General features: G+C 55.5%; 1 protein-coding gene across 9 annotated transcripts in view; it reads right to left on the reverse strand.

The window, feature by feature from the left end:
* KCNAB2 (potassium voltage-gated channel subfamily A regulatory beta subunit 2) overlaps positions 1-23,825 on the reverse strand; it is an 82,166-nt gene that overhangs the window by 8,808 nt on the left and 49,533 nt on the right. For 5 of the 9 annotated variants that reach the window (XM_074334201.1, XM_074334198.1, XM_074334200.1 and 2 more), the window contains 8 exons: positions 16,955-16,998; positions 16,234-16,271; positions 10,186-10,265; positions 7,538-7,582; positions 5,143-5,187; positions 4,297-4,340; positions 3,281-3,367; positions 2,431-2,475 (listed from right to left, as the gene is read on the reverse strand). In XM_074334201.1, the coding sequence (XP_074190302.1) occupies positions 2,431-2,475; positions 3,281-3,367; positions 4,297-4,340; positions 5,143-5,187; positions 7,538-7,582; positions 10,186-10,265; positions 16,234-16,271; positions 16,955-16,998 (428 nt within the window). The remainder of the gene's footprint in view (positions 1-2,430; positions 2,476-3,280; positions 3,368-4,296; positions 4,341-5,142; positions 5,188-7,537; positions 7,583-10,185; positions 10,266-16,233; positions 16,272-16,954; positions 16,999-23,825) is intronic. The other 4 variants (XM_074334202.1, XM_074334205.1, XM_074334203.1 and 1 more) reach the window with 1 other exon arrangement.

Here is a 23,825-nt window from a genome sequence, read left to right on the forward strand (position 1 = left end):
ACAATTTTTGCTGTTTCTGGCCTGTTACTTCGGGCCATTCCCAGTTCTCAGTGGGATCTGGAGAACTGAAGGCAGAGGTGATGATGGCATCTGTAGGGACAAAGGGCATGGCGTGGGGCCCTGGGTGGTCCCAGAGTGGGGGCTGCAGGCTGGAGCTCCCCATGTGTCCCAAAGGAGAGCCCAAAGGAGACATGGACAGCCCCGTTTGGGCCAGGCCTCGGCTTCTCAAGTCAGCCCAGCCCTGGGCTAGAGTGGGCCCCCAGCACAAGATGGTGGTGGTTTCTGCCCCCAGGACAATGGGGTCAGTCTCTACGTGCTCTGGAAACAACCTGAATACCCTGAATACCGGGCAGCTGAGAATCGCAATGTCCTAAGAAGTAAATGGTTGAAACCCCAGGCCTTCCTTTTAAGTAGGAGAGAAGGGACCCTCCCTCACCTAATACAGTAGATTCTCCCTAGCACTCAAGAAAAGGTTTTGAGAAATAAAAATCTGCCAGGTATAGTTCCCTCCTAGGCTGTTTCAGCCTCATGGGGATGTTGTGGTTTTCCAAACAGCACTTGGCCTCACATTTTTAAATGTCCAATGTCCTTAGCTTTGCGGGGCAGGACTGCTTGCCCAGGTTTCTCCCAGGCCCCATACAGTGCTTGCAAGTTCAGCTGCCCAAGGCAGCGTGGGAAACAGAGTTGAAGAACAAGTGTTTCTAAAACAAAGCGCGACACTGCTCTTGCCCGAGGTCCCCTCTTAGTAGAAAGCTAAGGTAGCTGGGGCTTCTGGGGTGGTGGGCTCAGAGGGTTTGCCCAGAACCCCTAAAAAAATCACAACTGGACTTCCATGCCTGCAGGCCACGCCCTGCCCTCTCCTTCCTTCCAAGGTCAAGGACGTGGCTCCTCTCTGCCCATCTCAGGGAGGAGGGCTGGCTGGCAGCGGAGCCTGAACTCTGCTGGGACCACTAACGGGCCTCTGCTTTAACCGCCAATGCCATTCGACGTGAAGGAGGATAGCACCTGGTTGGAGAGGCTGGAGGGTCCCAGGAAGATATCTGCCCACATCCAGACCCTGAACCCAGGCTCTCAGCCGGGCTCTCCGTGTTGGGTTCTTTAGAAACACTCTTGGGGGCACCTGCAACCATGCAGCATAACTGCCCGATTCTTTTCAGCCAAGGCTCAGGTCTACATGCTGGAGAGAGGGAAGCCAGAGGACACCCCGTTCACCAGCCTGGCTCCCTGGCACCGCTCTCTCCTCACGGGGAAACGACACAGTGCACGGCAGTGCCCCTTCCATGCAGAGAAGGAAGTGCACGGTGCCTGGGGTACAAGGCCATGGGCAGGCCCCGCGAGAACCTGGGGCTGGTCTCTGAGGGAAGGGGGTCCTGTGCAAAGGCTCCGGGGTTCCCCAAGTGCCCCGGGCAGTGGCAGGCTGGGCGTGGGGCCCACACAGGAGCACTTTGCACTTCTGCCCACGCATGATGTCCTTGGCCCCAGAAACAAGGACAACTGTCCTTCACCTCAATATTTAATGCCGCTGGACAGAAGCAGGGGGACCACATCCTTGCAACTGCTGCCAAACCCCATGGTATCTCCTGCCATGTCACAAATAATACATGGGAGGGGTCAGGTGGCAGTGCCAGTTGGCAGGCAGGAGCCCTGCCAACATGGAACACAGCCCAGGCCCAGGGAGACCTAGGCCTGCCTGTGGGGTGGGGTTCTGGGTGCCCTTAGCTTAGGGGCAGGTAGAGACCAGCAGGGGCAGAGGCTGCCCAGGTCCCGAGTCTCCCTGGCTCACGTAGCTATTCTTCAAGGACGAGAATGAGTCCATTTCAGTGGAGAGGTCTGGCCACATGGCAAGGGGTGAGGGTGGCAGGTGGCCCGGCCCGCCCAGGGGACGTGAGCAGTACCCCAGCCAGGATGCTCATGGCAGAACCGGTGGGCCATGGAGGGGGCGTCTCACATGGGGGTTTACTGCTTCTGGGTGGGGTAGGAGCTCAGCAAACATGAACGACAGAGAAGCTACAACTTGTTGGGGCCACATGGGCTGGGGTCCCCCATGTGTTTGCTCCAGTGGGAACTGGGTCTCCCCCAGCCCTCTCCCAGTCCATCCAGGGTCAAGGTTTCAGGCGCTGATCACAGCATCCCCAACTCAAGAGGAGGCCCCGGCAGACAGCTGGCCGGCGCCCTGAGGATCACAGCAGTGCCAGGCGGGGTGGGAACATGCACACGGGAGGACAGACGGGAGGGATGAGATGACAGCGTGGCCTGGGCGGGGGCCCTTTTCCTTCACTTGCAAGATGTTCTCACAGGGCACTTATTTTTCCCTTATGCATTTTATGGAGAAGTTTGTCATCAGGGGGAGAGTCGTGTAAATAAAATCACTGTCTCATAAAATGCAGCTTGGACACAGAAGTCAATAGTCGGGCCGAGGGTACTGTGTACCTTCTATGATGAATGTCCTGGACTTGGAAGAACTAAATGGGTCCCCTGGTGATAAAAGAAAGATTTAAAGAGACCAGAGTTTATAGCTGTGGGAACACGGTCAGGCCTGGTATGACAAGGGCACGGGAGGGAGGCACAAATCACTTTTCGCAGAATACTCGTTTTGTTAAAAAACAACCCACACACACACATGACACACACACGCACGCACAATGGTGTATACATATAAACACACGAAAAAAGTAATTTGAACACAACTTAATTTTCCAAGTCCCCAAAGCAGGAAAGCACAAACGAGAAGATGCCTGAGGCAGGAAGTCGGGGGAGACGGAGGATGGAGACGAAGTCAGAAGAATAAATAGGGCCTAAGAAACCAAAACCGCTGTCTTTTTCTGTGCCAAGGTAGCAGTGCATCCCCCAGAACAAAAGACCCGGAACCTCCCAGTGGAAAGCGATTGAAAGGAAGGAAGAAGTTGCATCTGAGTCATCAAACTGTGACTTCATTTTGCTACAGAATCTTAACAGCTGAGAGGAGAGAACATCCCAGCAGTTCTAAACCCAGGACGCAGAACTGGGTGTAGACCCAGAAGGGTGGGGACTCAGCCACGAGGTGCCAGGGCACACCTGGGGGGCAGGGGATGACAGTCAGAGGCTGAGCTCAGGCCCTTCCCGCCTGCCCACCCCCGCCCCCCACCAGGAAGGCCTGGCCTTTCCCTCCCACCTGTCCTGGCCTCTTCTGACTGCTGGCCTGGGTGCCCAGCCTGGGGGCCTGTGCTGGCGGCCATCAGATTCTTAGGCTCAGAACCTTCTGGGAACGGCACCAGGCCCGCTCAGATGGTAGAGAACCTACCTTCCATGGGCGTATTGGGGTCTGGGCGGTTGGCAAACACCACGTCCACGTATTCCAGCTGCAGCCGCTCCAGGGAGGCCTTCAGACCTGGGGGAGGAGTCAGAAGGGACTGTTACCATCTTCACACATTTTTCTGGGCCCTCCCCTGAGCCAGTGATGAAAGGCATGCATCCCCTGGTACCGGGAGCAAGTGCCACCTGGGGTTGCAGAAAGCCAGGATAGGAGTGGGGGCACACCACCAAAGGGGGTTCTGCCTGTTCAGGAAGACTGGGGGGAATACATAGGCCAAATGTCCTGTGATTGAATGAAGGGGGAGCATCCTCGGCTTCCTGGTGGCCCCTGGGTAACTGGGAGAGCTGCATGTAGTGTCTGTCATACCCAAGGCCGATGGTGTCTGAAATGCACCACTCATGAACCAGTACAGAGCAGACTCTGTGTGGAGAGTTGAGGCTGGGGGACAGGGAGGGGTGGGCAGCAAGGCCTCCTAAGCACTTCAGTTAGTGTAGGGCGTGTATTACCTTGATGAAAATGAACATGGATAAAAGAGGCCGGAAGACAGTAAAAACACAGAATAAGCTGATCCCTCTCCCCGCGCTCCTATGTGCTGAGCCCTGCACTGTGGATCTGAGCTCCACCCTCACAAGGCATCTTCCCGGATCCCAATGCCCAGAGGTGGGTGCTCTCACTACGCCCATTCTATAGATGCTGCCTCAGAGGCTTGCGGAAGTGATGTCAGCACCGGAGGGAAACCCAGGCCTGTCTGTGTCCTCCCCAGAGACAACAAGGGTGACACTGCCCTGCCCTGCCCATACCCCTGCCCCCTCCCTCATGACACAGAGGGTCCCCCTGTGTGAGCCTGGGTGGGAGGAGAAGGTCGGACCAGAGCTCCGGGGGTCCCCAGGCTGGGGGCCCTGCGCCCTGTCACTGGTGGGGGTGGGGGCACTGCTTTCTTCGTCTTTGCACCCAGGGAGGATGGCGTGGGTTGAGGGGTCCACACGGGGCCAGAGCCCCCTCACCTTCTATGATGTGCTTCCTGGAAAGACCTCGTTCAGTCTCCGCTCTGAAAACACAGGCCGACAGCATGAGTGATGCTGCAAGTGGTTTTGGGGAAAATGTTTGTGATGTGACGTTAGGCAAAGCAAAGGAGGTCAGCACGCGCCATGGGCGGTCTGATTCCACTCTGGGGACAAAAGCACGAGGCTGCAGGGGCGCGCTCATGCAGGCTGGGCCGGGAGGAGGCCTGGGCTGTCCTCGGGGTGGTGGGGGTGGACGCATCTGGTTTTCAATGTGTTCTTCTGCTTGGCTTGAATTTTTTTTTTTTGAGTTTAAGAATGAATCATATATATAATTTCTAGGAAGCCAATTTTGTCCAGTCCTAGACAGAATATGGCAGGCAGCTGGAGGCCAGCAGGGCTGTTCTGTGGCCCAGGGAAGGTGGAGTGGTTTGGACAGTTCAAGAATTTTCTGTGTTGCAGAATTTTTAAGATGTTACCTTTGTCATCAGAAAAAACGACAAACCCACGAAAGTAAAATTAAAAATTAAATAGGGTTTGAGGAAAAGATAAACTCAGCAGAAGCCGCTTTTTTGGAACTTGATGTCCTTTAACAGATATGGGCACCAGCCAGGACAGACGGTTGCACACATGCAGGCCACTCCTGCTGCGGGCACCAGGGAATAAACTGCACTGGGCTCCTGGCCACGGCCGGCCTGTCCAGGACAGGACCCTGCACCCTCTGTTGCCCCAGGACTGCCGTCCTCCCCCCACCCAGAAGCCTCCTAAATCAGAGATGTCTGCAGGAGGTGGGGCTGTGGCCGCTGGACCTGACCCCACGCCGATAGCATCACCCACGGCTGCACCTACTTTCCTCCCCAGAAGATCTTCGTGGTGATGACCAGGCTGGATCGTCTGTAGACAGAAGAGAACGGGGGTGTTACTGGGCGTGGCCCCTCAGGGGTCCTCTCCTCCCCCTGACCATCTTCCGCTCTCATACAGGGGTCCTAACACCCTCCTCATCGGGGAGCACGGCTGTGAAGTGGGGCACCTCTCTATTATTTGATGTTCGCAGTGTGCTGAGCCTGGGTCCTGGGGCTCCCATGGAGTCAGGAGACAACTCACGGATGCAACTAACTAACCAAACTAACCATTACATGGATGCAACTACCATGTTTCCCCGAAAATAAGACCAGGTCTTATATTAATTTTTGCTCCAAAAGACGCATTAGGGCGTATTTTCAGGGGATCTATGTTTTTCATGTACAACAATCTACATTTATTCAAATACAGTCATGTCATCTTCTTCTGGAACATCATCATAACGTACTAAATGCGTCTGTCTGGCTGACAATCTTAACCGGGCTTATTTTCGGGGTAGGTCTTATTTTCGGGGAAACACGGAAACTAACCATGTAACAGTTAAGTCAGACAGTGGGGGTCTGACAGAGAGGAAGCCGGAGGAGGAGGTGCATTCAGCATTAGGTAGAGGGGGGTCTCAGGGATGGGGCTCAGCATATACGAAGCAGACTGAGGGAGTGGTCAGGCAGAGACTGGAGAAGGTCCGGTTAGGTTCGGAGGCTACCCCGGGGCTCTGGTGGGTGACATGAGCAAAGGATGGAAGGAGGCAGTGTTTCAGAAAATCTGTGAGTGGACAGCAGGCAGGGAGCTGGGGGGCCCACTGAGGGAGGGAGAGGTTGGGGTGGGGGTAGGACCTGGATTGTGAGGGGAGCTCAGTGGTGCTGAGGGGAGTCTGGGCTGGGGCATCTGAGAGCCGAGGGTGGGAGGGGAAGTGCAGATTCAGTTCTCCTGCTTTAAATCCACATGAGACAAACGCAGACCCCATGACTCTCTCTTGGAGGGGGTGTACGGGGGGGGGGGGGTAATGATGGCTGTTCCTGGCTACATTTGACCTTGACCCTTCCCAAGGGAGGGGGTGAGTGATCCCTGTGGTTGTGGGTCCCCCCCCCCAGCTGCTCAGGAAACAGCTCAGAGCCACAAGCACAGGCAGCTGGGGTCACCTCCAGGTGGGAGGGATGACCTATATAAGGGTCCTGTGTAGTCACCTGACTTAATCAGAGGCAATTTACTTTAATTAGGGAGTGAGGAGGAATTTATTTTGGCGTCAGTTAGAGCCAGGAAGAAACAACTTGGGTGGGTTAAAGGAGGGGTGTATTTCACCCACGTGGAGGCCTGATGCTGAATGGCATTTGCTAGGGGCCTGGGGAGGGCGGGGAGTGGCCCAGCTTTGTAACAGCTTCTGGTGCTCCTGAAAATAAAGACACGTGGGCCCAGGGTGTGTCTGCCACTTCAGAGGAAGCTGGGGGCTGGGGCTAGGGGGCCCCAAAGTGCAGGCAACCGCTCAGCCCAGCAGTCCGAGGAGGGTGGGAACGGCCTGACAAGGGACAGCAGGCTCCTGACCTGCGTCCCGGGGGGTCAGCCCAGAGGGACATGGGGGTGTCCTAAGAGCTGCCCCTTCCCCGGTGAGTGTGACACGTCTGGCTCTGGGCTGGGCGGGTGTTTTACAGACTTAGGCCGTTGGAGCCTCAGGACAGCCCACCAGGGAGGTGGGGACACAAGCTCCAGAAAGGTGAGACACTTGCCAAGTCCTGTGGACAGGGCAGAAGGGTGGATTCCAGCCCCTGGGAAGGACCCTGCGCCCCTCTCTTCTTGGCAGCACCCCTGCCGTACAGGGGCTATCTGGGGAGTTCTCACGTTCTCAGCTCTTTATGGCCTAAGTCAGCTTTGCAGCCCGGGACCCTGGCCCTCTGCACCCCTGCGGACAAACGAGGTGAGTGGTGGAGGGGTCGAGCTGGGGGGCCAGGGCCTCCACTTGACTCACTTCCCAGGAGATGCCTCCTGACTTGGAAAACTGAAGGGTGCGCCCGACGTGGCGACTGACTCAGTGGAAGCTCCCTCACCTCCTCACAGCCCCTGGCTCCCGGGGGCTGCACACCTGCCTGGGGCTACCTCCATTCTGGGACAGTCTTCCCTTCCCAGTGAGACATATTCTGGGACTTCCAGGCCTTAGGAAGACGGGCAGGCTGGACAAGGGCCGACAAAGCCAACCCTGGACGCTCTCCTGGCAAATAGGAAAGGACAGCAACCGGGACCCAAGCCAGCGCTTGCCCTGGGCCACCTGCCCACCCCATCCCAGACCCCAGAATGCATCTGCCCTCACGGAGCCCTCCCTTCCCACCGGCCTTCTCCAGGCTCTTCCTGTGTGTGCGCCCTGGCCACCGACCACACAGAGAGCAGTCATTACCTCCATCCCTTCTTCTTAATGATGTTCCCTAAAACAACTTCCGCCCTGCAAAAAAGACAGACAGGAGATTTCCTTACAGCGTAACAGAAACATCAAACCCCGCTCCACCGTGACAATCGGCCACTTGGTCCCCTCTGTGAAGGTGCCACTGGGGCCAGAGAGCCAGGCTGTCAATGCCCGCCGTGGCTCAGGCAGCTCACTTGAGAGAGCGAGCCTGGGAGCAGCAGTGCTACTCCATCACGGAGCTCGCCGTGGGCACAAGTCCCCACAGGCATTGTCCGAGCAGCAGTGGCTCGGCTCTCAGAGGAGGAAGGAGCCCAAGTCCTGCTCAGCTGGACCGTAGCACCCCGTCTCCCTGCGTGGCTGCAAACTCACTGGGGAAAATGCAGCATCACGTGGGCGAAGTTTCCAGATAAGTATGTTTTTTAAAAGGTAAAATATTCATCTGTTATCAGAGACAATAAACATGTCTTCAGGGGCAGGGGCTGAATCTGCAGCAGAGGGTGTGCGTGTGTCCCTCTTGCTTCTTGCTTTTGAACAACAGACAGACAGATGCCACGCTGACCGCTGTCTGTCCTGTTTGGCACCACTCTGGGTCCTGCACCAAAATCGGGCCAGCCAGAGTCACGGGTGAGTTGTTCCAGCCTCATTTGGCACTGCAGTGCTGGATTTTTAATTTTTTAACATTGAACTTCTAAGAACTTTTTGCTTGTAGCAGAATGTTTCTGAGCGAAAACAATGGACAGAGAATGATCCACACTCAGTGCCACATTCAATTATATAAGCGCCTGAGTCATCCATTCAGAGACAACAGGCTCTAATTTGCAAGCTGTTTAGAATACATTCTGAATGCTCTGTTTTTGGTCAAGATGCACAGAAATTCACTCAGCCCTGGGCCTCTTCTTTCATTCCTTGGTCCCTCACTTGTGGGACAAAGGCTCAGGACAGGAGGAAGAGAGAAAAGTAAGCTGTGGTCCTGGGGTTACAGGAACTGTAGACAGAGGTAACCACCGCCTGTTGCTGGTGGCCGTGGGTTCTTGTGGCCGTGGGGTTGGTGAGGCTGGCACCTGTCCAAGGGGGCACAAATCCTGCAGCTCTCTGGGAAGCGCCCAAATTAGCATCAGCATGAGAAGCAGGGGGACTCAGCAAGCTATGTGGTTGGCACCCTGGTCATTGAGAGGGACAGCACCTGGCCCACCACCGCTGGAGCTGCCCGGCAGCCCTGTGCCCCGTGCAGCCTCTCCCTGCCTGTCCCTTGGCATATAGTACCCAGCTTCCACGGGTGGGCAACTGCTGGAACCGAGGCATTGATGGGGGTGAGTAGGCAGATTCAGAGGCCGGAGAGGAGTGGAGGGCAGGATGAGGGCGCTGGGCTCCAGGGGCAACAACCCACGAGGCCTCTCCCCGAGTTCTCGGTTTCTGGGAAGGGGATTCCAAGACACACTGAAGCTGCCCAGGACCCAGTGTGCTGGCCCTAGTATACCAGCCCTCGGTGTCCCTTAATCAGGGGGTAGTGAAGAAAGTGACACAGAGTGTGGCTGCCATGAAATGGAGCGTGCTGGGCGCCTGCACAGCGAGCTGCACAGAGCTGCCTCCCGCACGTGGGTGCAATGCTAGGGCACAGGCTGGGGTGCTCCGAACGAGATGGGGGCAGGGCCCCTGTGGCTTTGCACTGGGTTTCTCCACCTCTGGCCTTTGGCTAGCTCATCTGTCGAGAAAGCGTTTCACTTTGATGGGAAGTGGCTGCCAGTTTGGAGGCGTTGGGAGGGGCTGTGGCGTCAGGAGGGGCCCAGGGCTGCTGAAGTTGATTAGAGGAGATTTGGGGGTCCCAGTGGAGGCCCCCAGGGCTGTCCGATCCTCAGACCCTGGGTCAGGACTTGAGCAGAGGCCCAGGTGGGTTCCCTAATTTGGGCCCCACTGCAGGCTGCAGGCACTAACCCGGAGCCTAGCATGGCAGGTGCTTGCCCTGTGGCCTGGGTGCATAGCAGGCCAGGCTGCTTCCAGCCCAGCTGAAGGGAATGTGGCTCGCTCCAGGCAGGAGGGGCCAGAGGGAGGAGGAAAGAGAGCCAACAAATGACTTCACAAATAAAGCTGACTTTTGGAAACCTGATGCAGGAGAGTGGATGATTTGATTACAGCCCGTCTTTAAAACTGAAGCCAGCAGCCTTGGCTGAAGAGGGCTTTTACATAATTGAGTAGGAAAGTTCACTGCCAAATATGAAGTGCCTTTTACAGTGCTCGGCTCGGCTCACGAGACCCCACTCTCCCCAGCTCCAGAGGCCCTGATTCTCTGCAGCCCTAATCGCACCATTAAGATGTGAAAATGTCCAGTGTGTGGTGCTGGCCACAAGTCACGGGCACAGCAGGAGAGCCCCGGATGACAGCTTAATTGTGGCCCCACACAGCTTCTTTGGCACCAGAGGGGCTGAGGTCATTTCGGTGCGTGGACACATGGGGAGTTTGGCAAGTGACCAGTGTCTAAGTGTGCTGCGATTCTGGCCCCATGAAAATAACGTGCCCTCGGGCCATTCAGAATTGAGAAAAGTGGGCAGAGTGGGAGGCGTGAAGCGTCTGGGGAAGCAGAGCCACAGGCTCTTCCCAGGGGAGCCGTGGCCCGTATGGCTCTTTCCCACGAGAAAGACACGTACTTGCCCGCCGCGTAGACTTCCGCGGTATCGAAGAGGTTGATGCCATTGTCGTAGGCCAAGGTCATTAGCTGCTCCGCCATCTGAAACGAGATAACCGGGGCAGCTCTCAGGCGGCACTGTCCTGCCAGCCCGGGGGCAGTGCCTGTATTGGGGCTCCCCTCGTCCTCTTCTGCCACAGGATGGGCGGGCATGGAGGCAGCACTCAGGAACAGACCCGTAGAGAAGAAAGAAGAAAACAAAATGAACGAAGAAACAGCCTAGGGACTATGAGTTTCTGTTGAGCAGGGACTCCATCTGTTGGGTCCTCTAGGCAGGCTTTGCACCTGTACTGGGTTAATGGCTTTTCAAGTTCAGGTCTACCCAGAGCTTTAGGATGTGATCTTATGTGGACATGGGGCTTTTCAGGTGTCATTAGTTTATTTAAGTTGAGGTCACACTGCTTTGGGGTGGACCCTAAATCCACTATGAGGGGTGTCCTTATAAGAACAGACACAGATATACAAGGAAGACGCCATGTGGAGATGGAGCAGAACGGGGGTGATGTGTCTACAAGCCAAGTCTGCCCAGGACCACCGGCTCCCAGCAGAGCTGGGACTGAGGAATGGAACGGACCCCTTCAGAGTCTGGCTGGGAACGCAGCCCTACTGACACCTTGATTTTGGATTTCTGGCATCCAGAACTGTGAGAGAATACATTTCTGTTTTTTAAGCCACTCAGCTGCAGGGCTTTGTTATGGCAGACTGGGGAAAGTAACAGCCCACATCAGGAGTGCGCTAGATCATGGCAGAATGAATATTTTAAAGCTACGGCTAGAATGCATCCTGTGATGCCGTAGCCCACTGAATCCTTCCCAGCAATGGCATGAAAACGATATTATTATTGTTTGCAGATGGAGAAACTGCCGTGCTCAGCTGGCACTCTGGCTTTGGCCCGGTTCTCCAATGCCTTGCAGGCAGGGGCTGACGACTAGCGACCAACTGGTAATGGGGGTGAAGAGAAAGGATGGGGGAAGGCAGCCTACAACGGACAGCCCCCTCCAAGATGTAGTAGAGAAGGGGCCCCTGAATTCTCCTGGCACTCTGGACAGGGCGGGTGTCCCTCTGAGTGTCACAGATGCAAACTCCCCCATCCCCCACTTATCCAAGCTCAGCTCAGAGCACCAAGGCCCCTCCCCAGCTAGCGCAGGGTGGGGTGAATGATACTTAAACCCTACAAAACTGCAGGACAGAAGCTTCACAGAGCTTCTCCCAATTCCAAACTTAGAAGCTCCACCCACCAGGCAGGTATGGAGAGCGAGGTTGGTGGCCGGTGGGGATCAGTGGGGTGGATGAGGGGCTCAAACGCTGCCCGAGGGAAGGTGGTCAGGTGCGACCACATCTTTTGGTTTTTCAAGAGAAGCGAGAAATCCAGGATTCTTTTTTTTTTTTGGGGGGGGGGGAGGAATCTGATTTTCGAATGTCTGCGATGAACCCTAAAGCTTTCAGATCCTGAGCAGTTAGCTGCTGCCGCCTGACTCCAAGTGCAGGGCATGGTGATGCCATTGCTGGAGGAGTTCTCTGGACTCTGGAGCTCTAGTGTAAGTGTATCGAGTGTATCCATACACCTTCTCCTGCCCCCCACGCCCTCCTTCTGCTGCTGCTCCGCTCCCATGCAGCTCCCTCTACCTTAGGGCCCCTTTCTTGTCTTTGGTGTTCCAGGCACACGAGTTTCCTTGACGGGTTCTGTCTTCATCCCAACTTTTCCCGATACGTCCCACCAGGCCGCGGACCCTACCCTGATGGGGCCGTACAGATGCTTCAGGGAGCAAGCTGTCTCCTGGGGAGGGCTCTGAGCAGAGGTGACTCAGGGCAAGGCTCTTCTTGTTGTATTTCAGACACACGCATATTTTCTTACACGGAGGGAAGCTTGCTACAGGTATTCTGCAATTTGCTTTTGTCACTTACAACACATCCTGGAAATCAATCCATACCAGGTCACGGAGACCTCCTGCAGTACTTTTTAAAAAAAAAAATGTATTAAAAAAATGAAAAACGGTGGTAAAATATATATAAAAATTATCATTTTAACCATTTTCACGTGTGCAGTTCTGTGGCATTAAGTAGAGTCACGCTGTTGTGCAACCAGCCCCACCATCCACTTCCAGAACTTTTTTATCTTCCACGACTGAAACCCCATCCCCTTAAACACTAACACCCCATTTCACCACCCCCAGCCCCTGGCACCACCTGTCTACTTTCAGTCTCTACGAATCTGACTCCACTGAGTAGCTCACATGCATGGAATCATACAGTACTTGTCCTTCTGTGACTGGCTTACTTATTTCACGTGGCATGACGCTCTCGAGGTCACTCATGCTGTAGCATGTGACAGGATTTACAGGGCTGAGTTTTGACAGGCGGTTAGGAGTTCGTCAGGCAGGCTGGGGAGAGTGGGTGGAGGAGGGGGCGTTGCAGGCAGAGGACCAGTGTATGCCTGCTGTGCCTGCAGTCTTGCCCACCTGGGCTCAGGTCACCCACCTACGCCTCCTCACTCACTCACCTTTCTCTCCATCTGGCCTGGAAACCGTCAGCCCATCCTGTCAGCTTCCCCTTGCAAACCGATGCAGAGTCTGACCACTCCTGCCACGTGTACTCTGCCCGCCTGGCCCAAGCCAGAGCATCCTTCAGCTGGGTTTTTGCTGTAGACCCACAACTCTCTGCCTCTCTCCCTATCTCCTCTCCTCCTCTCCCCCCACCCCCAGGCCAAGTGTGGCCCAGGGACCAGCAGCGTCAGCATCAGGTGCATCAGGCTGTGTCCGGACCTGCCATGGCAGACTCGGCAAATCTCCAGGGTGTCCTGCACATGTTACAGTTTGAGAAGCAGTCCTCTGAGTGGCCTCCTCCCATGTAACAGCCAGTGAGCCTTTTATGGTCAAATTTCTTCTTTGCTAAAAGCCCCCAGTGGCTTCCACGCCATGGATGGTCAAAGCCAAAATCCCCAGCGGGACTGATTAAATTAAGGGTATCAAGAGGGGGAGATTATCCTGGATCACCTAAGTGGGTCCTAAATGCCATCATCACACGTGTCTTTACAAGAGAGAGGCAGAGGGAGATTTGACACAGGAGGAACAGAAGGGGGTGTGACCACTGGGGCTGGACCGATGTGTCCACACGTGAGCATGGCCGAAGAGGCGAAAGGCATTGCTCCTAGGAGCCTTCACTGCGAGTGTGGCTTTGCCCTCACCTTGCTCTCAGCCGCTGATACTGATTTAGGACTTCTGGGCTCCAGACTGTGAGAGAACAAATCTCTGGTGTTTCTAAACCACGCAGTTGGTGGTCACTTGAATGCACCCTCCATGGCACGTTGAGCCCTCAGGGATAAGATGAGCTCGCTGTCTGTCCCCCTCACCAGAGAGAGAGCAGCCTGGAGGCAGGAACCTGGGACCCAGCACTCGGTAGCTGCTCAGCAGGCATGAGTTGAGTGGAGCCTGCTTTCCAGCTGGCTCCGGTGGTTCCTAGACCTATTGCTCCAACCGCCTCCTCACTGCCCCTGGCCACTCCTCTCTCTGCTCTATCACCCCAGAGAAGCCTTCTCCTCCTTCCACCTGAGCAGCCCTGTGAGGTCACAGAAGGGGCACTAAACCTGAGGTTGGAACCTGACTCTGACCAGGGCAGCTCTGAGACCTGGCCGTATGATCTGAGTTTTACTAACATTGTCTGCTTCCTCTGTGGCTGGTTCCTCTCTGCCCAGCCCACTGGGGCCTCCCTGCCTGGGATGACAGCCCCACAGATGACAGCTGCCGAGACCCCACAGGACAGGGAACGGCAAACCTTTTCCGTAAAGGGCTAGAGAGTAAATAGTCTAGGCTTTGCGGGCCAGATGGTCTCTCTGGCTGGTACTCAACTCTGCTTTGTGTCGTGAAAGCAGCTACAGACAATATGAAGGTGAGTGGGTATGGCCGCCTGCCAATAAAACTTTATTTACAAAAACTGGCTGTAGAATTCATAGAGACAGAGATTAGAGGTTAACCAGGGGCTGGGGAGTTGTTGCTTAATGGGGACAGGGTGATGAAAAATTCTGGAAATGGACCGTGGTGATGGTCGCATAGCAAATGAATGTACTTAATGTCACTGACCTGTACACTTAGAAATGGTTAACATGGTAAATTTTATGTTATGCATGTTTTAACCACAGTAAAAATGGTTCAAATGGCAAATCTTATGTTTCAAATAGCTAATAAAAAAGAAAAAGCTAACAAGAAAAAAAAATCGGTGGGGGGCCACATTTGGCCCGCTGGCGCTCTCTCGCTGACATTTGCAGTGTCTCACCATGGAACACTCATGTGCCACAGTAAATCCAACAGTTGCTTGTTTCTGAACCTCCCTGGCACCTGGGCACAGTATTTGGCACACAAGACGTAACTCTGGATTCCTGGGCATGTTGCCTTCCTTTGGACATAGGCTTAACAAGGAACACGGCATTCTAGACTGGGCTTCCTGTCTGGGACGCCCAGTGGGGCCGTGGGGCCTCCCTGGGGTTGGGCAGCACTCATGTCTCTCTGAGCCCGGGATAGTTCTTGCTTCCTTGTGGCACCAACCCTGTAGGCTCACGCCCAGCAGGCAGCCAGCTGAAGACTAAAATGCAGGCATTCTGCATCGGAACGTGGCGAGTTGGGCCCCTCACACTACACATATTGATTGTTCGGGGCACTAACTGTAAGTGAAAATTCGGCTTGCTCCTTCGCTCAATCATTTGCACCCGCCAAGACCTTCTAGAGTCCTGAATCTGTCATCTATTGTATCTGCTGTCCTCCCAGCTTTGCGTCACCTGGAAACGACTTCTAATGTCTCCATACATGTCACTGTGTCCCTGATGGAGACATGGCAGAGCCAGCCGGGGCTGCCACCGGATCATTAATCAATACCCTCTGGGTACGATGATCTGTTGGTGAAAAGGTCACCTAATTGGATGGTCACCATCCGCCACTTCTCTCCATCTTTCCCACAAGGACACCACATGCAGTGCAGCCAGTGCTATGTGGAAATGAAGTCACGCCCTCCCAGAATTCTCCCGTGTATGAATTTAGTGACTACATGGAGAGGGAAACAGGCGAGTCAGACTCGGCCTCTCTGGGTGACCACGTCCTGGTGGGTGTTGGGGCCCCTGCTTCCGGTCTCAGTGCTTGGAACCAATCGGCTGGTCCCCTGCACCTTAAACACTGTGCCTTCACCCTGAGACAGCCCAGCCCCAGCCCCTCAAAGCAAGGCCCAAGTGTTCTCGAACCCATGCTGTCATAACAAGAAAAAGGAACAGAAAACACAAATTAAATGCATTTAGATCGCGATCGAAGCAAAGCTTTTCCTTTGAAAACTAACTGAGCAACCACAGCTTACCAGGGTCTCAAATGAACTCACGTATTAATTTTTAAACGCAACAGTAAGTAGGACAAATGTGAACATGGCTTCTTGTGCAGACATCCAGAGGTCGCTGAGCAAATGCCACTGTTCTTGTTTCCCAGATACCCACTCACTGTCCCGGAGCGCACAGCAGCTTGGAAATGCACGCAGCGCTCTCTGGGACAGACCCAGAGACGCAAGCATCCCAGTTGTGAAGAGAGCCGCCCCAGCAAGTGTGTGTGACGCTAGTGCATGCAACTGATGCCAGCCCTGGGGACTGCAGCGGGAGCCTGGGGAGACGTAAATCTGCTCAGTCCTCAGCTGGGAGCAAAGTCTGCGGAACTTGCTCTCAGGCGCCTCAGCAGATGGTTACTGAAGTTGCAAATTCGCACGGGCATGCTCGTAGCAGCCGCTTACAGAGGCACGGGGCTTTATAATTGGGAAAACCCGCCCTCCCTGAATGTTCCTGGACCACGGCAGAGGACAAACCCGAGGTGCTGGGACTTGAGGGGACTTGAAGCCCCAAGGCACCTGGCTGCTAAGTGTGGTCTGGCTGCTGGGCTCCCACAAGGCCAGGAAGAGGGAAGCCGGGGCGGCTGCGGGGCACAGACCCACTGGGGCACTTAGTGGCCCTCAACCACGTGCTCGGGGGAATGAGAGAGCCCTGTCTTACCTCGTCGGTGATCTGGCCTCCGAAGGTCACCCATGTTCCTAGAAGGAGACACACAGGCTCAAGTCAGAGGACCTCCCCAGGAAGCCACATGTCCCTTCCCCGGGTGCTGGGACCTCAGGCTGGGGCACAGGGCGACAGCCACAAGCTGTCACATGGCTTTGCTCTGTGGTGAGCATGTCCTGGGCATGTGTGGATACCTGGCCTTTGGGCAAGTGTCCCTCTCTTGGGGCCACCAAACCAAGGGGACAGGATGTACCCAGAGTAGGCAGCAGGCCGCAGGGCTTTGAAACGCTGGTTGTGGCTCCCACTCCAGGGACAGGCCGCAGGGAGCAGGACGAGGGGTGTCTCCCCGAAAATGGGGAAGGACTGACGGCCTTGTCCTCGTGTTTGCCAGATGGCAGGTGTGTGTGTGTGTGTGTGTGTGTGTGTGTGTTGGGAACGGATACGGTGTGCATCGTGGAGGTGGAGGGACAGCGTGATTTTGGAATGGAGCTCACATCTTGGAAAAGAGGAAAAAGGCCGCATCTCTGTCCCCCTCCCTCTCTTAGGCATCCCCTCGCCTCCTGGTTACCATGGCAACAGACAGATTGACAGACAGACATCCTGGTTGTGGGTGCTACTCCCTCCCCGCCCCCAGGGCGGCCCCCTTCAGTTCTTGCCCAGCCCTCCCACAGCCCCTGCTTCCTTGGGGGGCACTGGACCAAGGGGCCTCCACACTCACCAAGCCCCAGGCAGGACACCCGCAGGCCCGACTTGCCCAGGTTCCTGAAAAACAAACGCTGTGTGAGTTCTCAGTGGCCAGGGCAGGACCTGCCAACCGGCTTGGGCCCTCCACTGCTCCCAATGCCAGCCCCCTGAGCTCCCCATCTCAGCTAATGCTCGTTTTGAGGCTCTGAAAGCAAGAGGGACGTTCAGGGAAAGGCCTACTGCTCTCTTGCCCCTGGGGGTCCAGGGCCAACTGTCCCCCCTCCACACACACACCAGGGGTTAGCCACACTGCTGGGACAGGCCACGCTGGTGACAAGGCTGGAGGACCACCCCGGGGAGAGAATGGTGAGATGGACACGTCTTATCTCACAGGCTGAAAGAAACTGACTCAGGCCTATGGTACCGGCGACGGGACAGCCTCCTATAACAAATCCCTCTTTCCGTTTCTTTAGTGTCACATTTGTGATTTTGTGTATCTTTATTCCTCCTGTCTGAGAAGCTGAGCAGAAGTTAGTCCCACTTCACGGGCCACGTGACCCAGGGACCTGTCCCTCAGTAGTAGGAAAGTGGGGAGACAAGAGTTCCATCGTGGGGTGCTGATTCCTGCCCTGGGCTGAGCCATGAGCCGAGCCCTGACCCACGGCCACTCAGTAGGGGGAGATCCAGACTCCCCGACAGCATACAGGCTGCCCAGGGCTCTGTCATGGGCCCACTGAAGCGCCCCTCCATGGGGCACATGCCAGGTCCCCATGAATGGGCCGTGGGCCCTCACTAATGTCCTCAGGGGGTCATGGAGGGTGGCAGCGCCCCGCTGAGCCCTGGGATGCCAGTCCATCCTGACACAGGCTGGCTGGGAGCCTGGGGGGCAACAGCAGGCCGGGTGGCCCTCAAGTATCCTGTCACCAGTCCCCCGACAACAGGTGGGGCTAGCACCTGCCTTTTCCTGACACTGAGTCCCACTTTATGGAAGAACACACTAAACATGTCCAGGAGTGGGGGGCTGGGCTCCACCCAGCAGCTGGCTTGGGGAGCACACTCCCAGCCACGGTGGCATGCCCCCCTCCCCGCATTTTCTGGTAACACAGGATGTGAGCTGCCCAGATGGTGAAGTTGGTAAGTGGCAGGGCGGGTGTCCCGGCCACAGCTGGGCGCTGACCTTTTTGGTGTTGGACTTCATTTCCCTCCTGGGACCCCTGCTGGCAACCTAGTCCTGGGACCAGCCCGGGGTGTGCTATCCTTCTAGGCAGTGGGAAGTCAGACTGCTGCGAGACACAGAGGGAGAACCCCAGCCTCCTTCCCCAAGGGCCCCCCACTGTTTCCCTGTGCTACCCCACTTCTAACTATAGTGGGTGATGTGTCCTCAGTTCCTCTACCCAAACCCAGTCCCCTGGGAAGGAGGTGTGGGGCGTGAGCCCGATCAGCTGCTCTCTGACACAGGCCCACTCTGACCTTCTGCAGCCTCAGTTTCCCTGGTTACAAGACCCCTGGACCCCACCCATATCACAGGCGGTCGTTGGTTGGGGGAGAGTAGACTAAACTTGGAAGCAGTTTGAACACAGTTTGATGTGTCACCAAACTTAAGGTTGAAATTACCCAGCTTTCTTGTCAAATTTCCCATTCAAAGCAGCCCAGCTGCCAGCTCACTGTTCTTACAGGACTGACGGGGACCCTCCTAAATGAGGATGCAATAGCAGCTGATTTCTCTTTGGGGGCGGGGAGAGGTAAGGCAGAGGCTCAGAGGCTGGAGCGCAAATCCTGTTTCAGCCTTTCTGGCTGTGTGCCCCCGCGCATGTCATGTAAGGTAAGAGCCGGTGCTCCCCTGTGCTCATCTGCAGAAAGGGCTCACCATGGCACCTCTCGGGGTGGCCATGGTGACTCTGACTCCGCCTGGGTGTCACTCCGAGAGGCAGCACAGACAGGACAGAGGCCTGGCTCCTTATATGAAAAACAACAGACAGATACAAAAGGCTTTACATATTACGGTGTTAAAAAGGGAATGGAAGGAAGTCTCCCCTCGTCTTTTCCCCTGTAAATCGGTGAAGTAATCGGAAGGTGCCTCAGCATGGCTTATAGGCTCCAACCTAGAGCAAGCTCGTTTGTGACGGCTGGAAAGGCAGGCCTGACCCATCACCTATACACTCGCCTCAGGCCAGGTGTACTTAGCAGTTGAGGTAATTTTTCCTACGCTACCTAGAAAGTACCTGTGACGAGAAATTAGAACATTGCTCACAAGCAGTCTGGTAACGAAGCAAAAGGACTGAAGGTTCCTTCTGGTCAGCAGTTCTTAACTGTTCTGGGGACTAAAACAGACCCCTCTGTGAACATGTGCTCACACACGAAAGCCCTCAGAACCTCGTTTGTGGTGCCCAGGTGTTCGCAGAGCCCTAAGGCCCCTGGTCTAGATAAGTCCAGGTGCTGGAGTAGGGCTGAGATCCCCCCTCCCGCAAAACCACCCCCACGTTTGACCATGGGGAATCAATTTCCTGGCCAGGCTCTGTGGAAGGCCAGGCTTTTGAGTGTCCTCCTGCATTTTCCCTTTCATCAGTGTGGAACCCAGTGCCAGGACGTGCTACGTGCTCGGGATGAATGGATTTGGCAGTAGATAAGTGGTGACGACAGAACGCCAGGCTGAGCTCATATGTTTCTGTGGCCGAAAATGCGCGCGGCCTCTCACCACCAGAATGGGCTGCATTTCCTCCCAAGCCAGGGTAGGACCCAGGGCGCCTGGCTGACCAGCTGCTTCTCCACCCACTGCCCAACGGGAAGGATTTAACAAAACTAGGGCACCGTGTGATGCCTCAATTCCCCCGCTCGAGCTGTTTCCCCATTAAAATGACGGTATTAGTTCTGCCATCCACTGCCAGGCCTCAGGAGAATGAATGAGAAAGGACAGGGTGTCTCCGGGCTAAAACCTTTACAGATATGCTGCTCAGTGGGGGTGGGGCTCTCAAGAAATCACAGCCTGGTCTGGACCGCGGCTGGTGACACACTCGCTGCTATTCAAAACTTTCAAGAGGCGAAAGGTACTTCCTACAGACTTTTCTCCCCTAATTAGAACCTGACACAATGATAAAATAGTTGGCTAAATCTCTAAACCCAAATAACGTTAGTCTTCATTAATTTGACTCATGTCTCTTCTAGGGTCTGGAAACCCTCTAATGAGGACTTGCAAGTTTTAACCTTTGCCAAGAAAAGCTCTGAGAGGCTCGTCAAGCAGCCCCCTCACTCAGCCCCAAACACTGCACCTCACACTCTGGGCAATTACAGATCCTTTAAAAATAGTTCAAGGCCTTTCACTTCAGCCATCTGGATTGAGGACAAAACTCTGATCAAGTGATGGAAAGAAACATGGCGTTGATGATCTGGTTTGATGAAGAAGGGACCAGGATGCTTTGCAGTCACTGTGGGGTGACTACCTGTTTACAGGTCTGTTCTGCTCCCAGATTCCAGGCTCCCTAAGGACAGGCCTGGGTTTCCAGGTCTTCTTTCGATTGCAGCTGGCAGTGGCAGGGTCCCGAGGGTATAACTCCAGGTGAGAAGCCCAGACCCTGGAGCAGACCTGGGGACCCAATGCTGGCTTCTCCCCTTACTCACTGTGCTTGGCCTCCCAGCTCCCCTCACACTGAGCACCTCTTCGTTCCTCCGGCAAGAATGTGGCAGCCTGGTGCTGGCCACACACCTTTAGTTCCCTTAACACTAACAGGTGTGGCTGGAGGCCTCCTCCTGGCCCTGGAGGGCACCGCTGGGATGGGCCAGCTTCCTAAGGAGATGGGGGGTCCACAGATTGAGATCAGGCCCCCTGCAGCCTCCACCTGCACCCTGGCTGTGGCCCTGGGACAGTCATTATGGAGCAATCCCCTGGGGCAAGGATCTGTGAGGCAGGTCCCCATGAGCAGGAACCCCCCCCCATGCTCAGCAAGGCCACCCTGTGGTTTGGATTCTGCCATCCATTTCAGCTGCTATGAAACATCCTTCCAGGGTATGAACCCACCTCCCCTTCCCACAGCCCAAGTGAAGCTCTCCTGGCCCAGCCACTCGTAAGGACACACAAGGTCTAGCAGTTAGGAGGTGCTGGGGCTGGGATCTGAACCCAGGTCCTCAGACTGCAAACCCCTCCAGTCCAATGAGTGTCACTCTTCATTGTCGGTCTCGCCCTCCTGCCTCCAGCATGTGTCACGCACGCACGCACACACGTATGTGCACATACACAGATGCACACACAGTCATGCTGAGCACATACTGTTACCAGGCTCTTTGCGATCTGCTCCTCAATGGATCTTAGGATCTCAGGAGGGAAATCACGTTAACAGCCACGCTTTCCGCTGACACAGTGCTTTATAGTTTTAGAAATGGTCTCTTGTATGAACTCCTTTGAGGATCTTAGGATTGACTTAAAAATCGCAGCAGGGAACAGGTATCAAACTAAAAAAGTGTACAGTGTTTACTCCTACCGTGTTTCCCCGAAAATAAGACCGGGTCTTATACTAAGTTTTGCTCCAAAAGACGCATTAGGGCTTATGTTCAGGGGATGTCATCCTGAAAAATCAGGCTAGGGCTTATTTTCCGGTTAGGTCTTATTTTTGGGGAAACACGGTAGCTTTTGATCCCCACTTAAAAGATACAAATCCCCAGAGATTCCAGAATAGAAAATTCCATCCTGCATTGTCCTTGCTGAGCTTAGAGGATAGGACAAAACCCTTCACCCCAGAGGTTCATTACAGAATGCCAAACCTCCCCCAAGGACAGGGAAGGGAGGGATAAGGGACTAGATGCAGAAGGACTCAGTTATTCCAGAATTCTGGAGGAGGCATGGGACTTACGACTTGGTTCTTTCCATGAGGTCCAACTTTGGGGCTTTGGTTTTGGGGAGGTTTAAGCTATGTGTCTCGGTTGTCAGATTTCTCTCACTTTCGAGTTGCCACCAAATACCAGCTGATAACAAGTCTCCTCAAATACAACAAGAACCGTCTGTGGCTTTTTTAGAGGCTGGTAGCCATGTGACTAAGTCACAGAGGGAAGACTGGGGAACACTTTCCTGGGAAACCCGGGAACCAGAAACCTAACCTAGCTTTTCCAGTTTATGCAGGTAGTTTGTTGTAAGGACCCCCTTCTCCCAGGAACAATGTTCTTGAAGCAACAAGGGGCTCTGGGCGCAGAGAGACTCGTGGGGGATAAGAAAGGCCAGACCTCCAGCAGGGTGCCCCATGACCCTGCCCCCAGGGGCCCTTTGTACAAAGCTGGACCCTCCTTTTCCACCTGGTACATCTGCTGAGCATCTGAGCAGGGCCCTGGGTGGGGCAGTGGGGTGGGAGCGCAAGGGATAGCAGGAGGGTCCCTGCACCTTACACTTGAGCTTTGCACTCTCTCCACATACAAGTCACAGCAAGAGAACCTGCAGCCCTGGGGGACTGAGCCCAGGCAGAGGCACCTAGGACAGCCTGTGTCATCATCATGCTGGGGCTGAGCCATCAGCAGGAGACTCCAGATGTGGCTCTGTGGCCTGTGCAGTATCTGTCCTGCCTAGAGGAATTGGAGCCTGGGTTCTGGCTCAGGTCGGGGAGGGGGGATTAATTCCATGCCTTGGTTCCCCCAATGGCCCCTGACTATCAGACCAATGCTTGTCATAGTGGCCTAACTGCAAAAACTACAGACGACGACCCACGAGGCAGCTTCTGGGGCCCTGTGTGCCCAGGGGGAGGGCAGGGGGCCTGTAGCCAATGCCCAGGGTCCCCAGGAAGAGAAATCATCACAGAGTCCAACGTGGGCGACTTGGCTATTGTAACCCCCCCCCCCCCCGCCTCGGAACAGAAACAACCCGGCAGAAGGAAGAGGGGCCATCATGCACCTTCTCTCCCTAGTCATGAAAAAACTTGGGGCTGACCCTGAGCCTCGACTTTGTTTCTCATCAGTCTCCTAAGGTGAGAAAAAGCACCCCCTCTCCCCAGCCTCTCAGCTCGCGAACCACCCAAGTCTGAAGGGATTTGCAGATTTACCAGCTCCCCCAGATGGGGTCGGGGAGCCCCCTGCACCGCAAAGCCACCGAGCCTCGTACCTATATTTCATCCCCGGCTGCTTCACGCTGGCGTCACCAGTGCTCGGGTGGCTCTGCACTGACAGCTGTCCCAGGCTCCGGGCCACCATGGCCACAGTGCGGAAGCGGCCGCGGGTGGCCAGGCTGGGGCTGCTGGCCGCCGGCCGTCCCAGCCGCTCATCAGGGCCCCGGCCCTTGAGGCCGTGCTCCGAGCACACGAAGGACACCTGCATGCTGAGGTCGGGCTGACACTCAGCGCCAGGCCGCGTCCCCTCTCCTTCTGGGTTTCGAAGTCATCTGCCCCTGGAAGCCCTTCTCTGCCCCCACAAGGCTTTATCTTAGGAGGCCAAGGAGCTGCGAGGCCTTCCTCCAGGAGCGAGGGTTCCCGAAGGCAACGACAACGACGGAGATGACGGAGAAAACGCCTGTGCAGCCTCCCAGGGAAGGGAATCAAATTTCCAGAAGCGTGCGAGTAAAGACCTTATCACAGACGACTTGGAGATCATGTGGGGGTGCCATTTGCTGTCCCATTCACATCTTCCTTGTCTCTGGGGGTCCCTCCTCTGCCCCCATCCTGGTCTGGCTCTGGCTGCCCGGCCCCCAGCCCAGCAGTGTCCAGCAGGGCTGGGCTACTAGCTACTCCTGACCAATGAGCAACATCATGGCCTCTGACGGGAGGAGGAGGAGGGACGGCCCCTCCGTCGGGGCAGCGGCCTGGGGGCTGAGCTGGGGCTGCTCTCTTGGGGCAGCGGCCTGGCAGCTCGGGGAGCAGCTGTGTCTCCAGGCTTCCCTGAGTCTCTCGGAGGAAGCCTGGAGTGTAACTCCTGGTGTCACACTGTGGGCTGTTGGGACT

Source organism: Rhinolophus sinicus, linkage group LG06 (assembly GCF_036562045.2).
Source record: "Rhinolophus sinicus isolate RSC01 linkage group LG06, ASM3656204v1, whole genome shotgun sequence".
In the NCBI taxonomy this organism is placed as follows: Eukaryota; Metazoa; Chordata; class Mammalia; order Chiroptera; family Rhinolophidae; genus Rhinolophus; species Rhinolophus sinicus.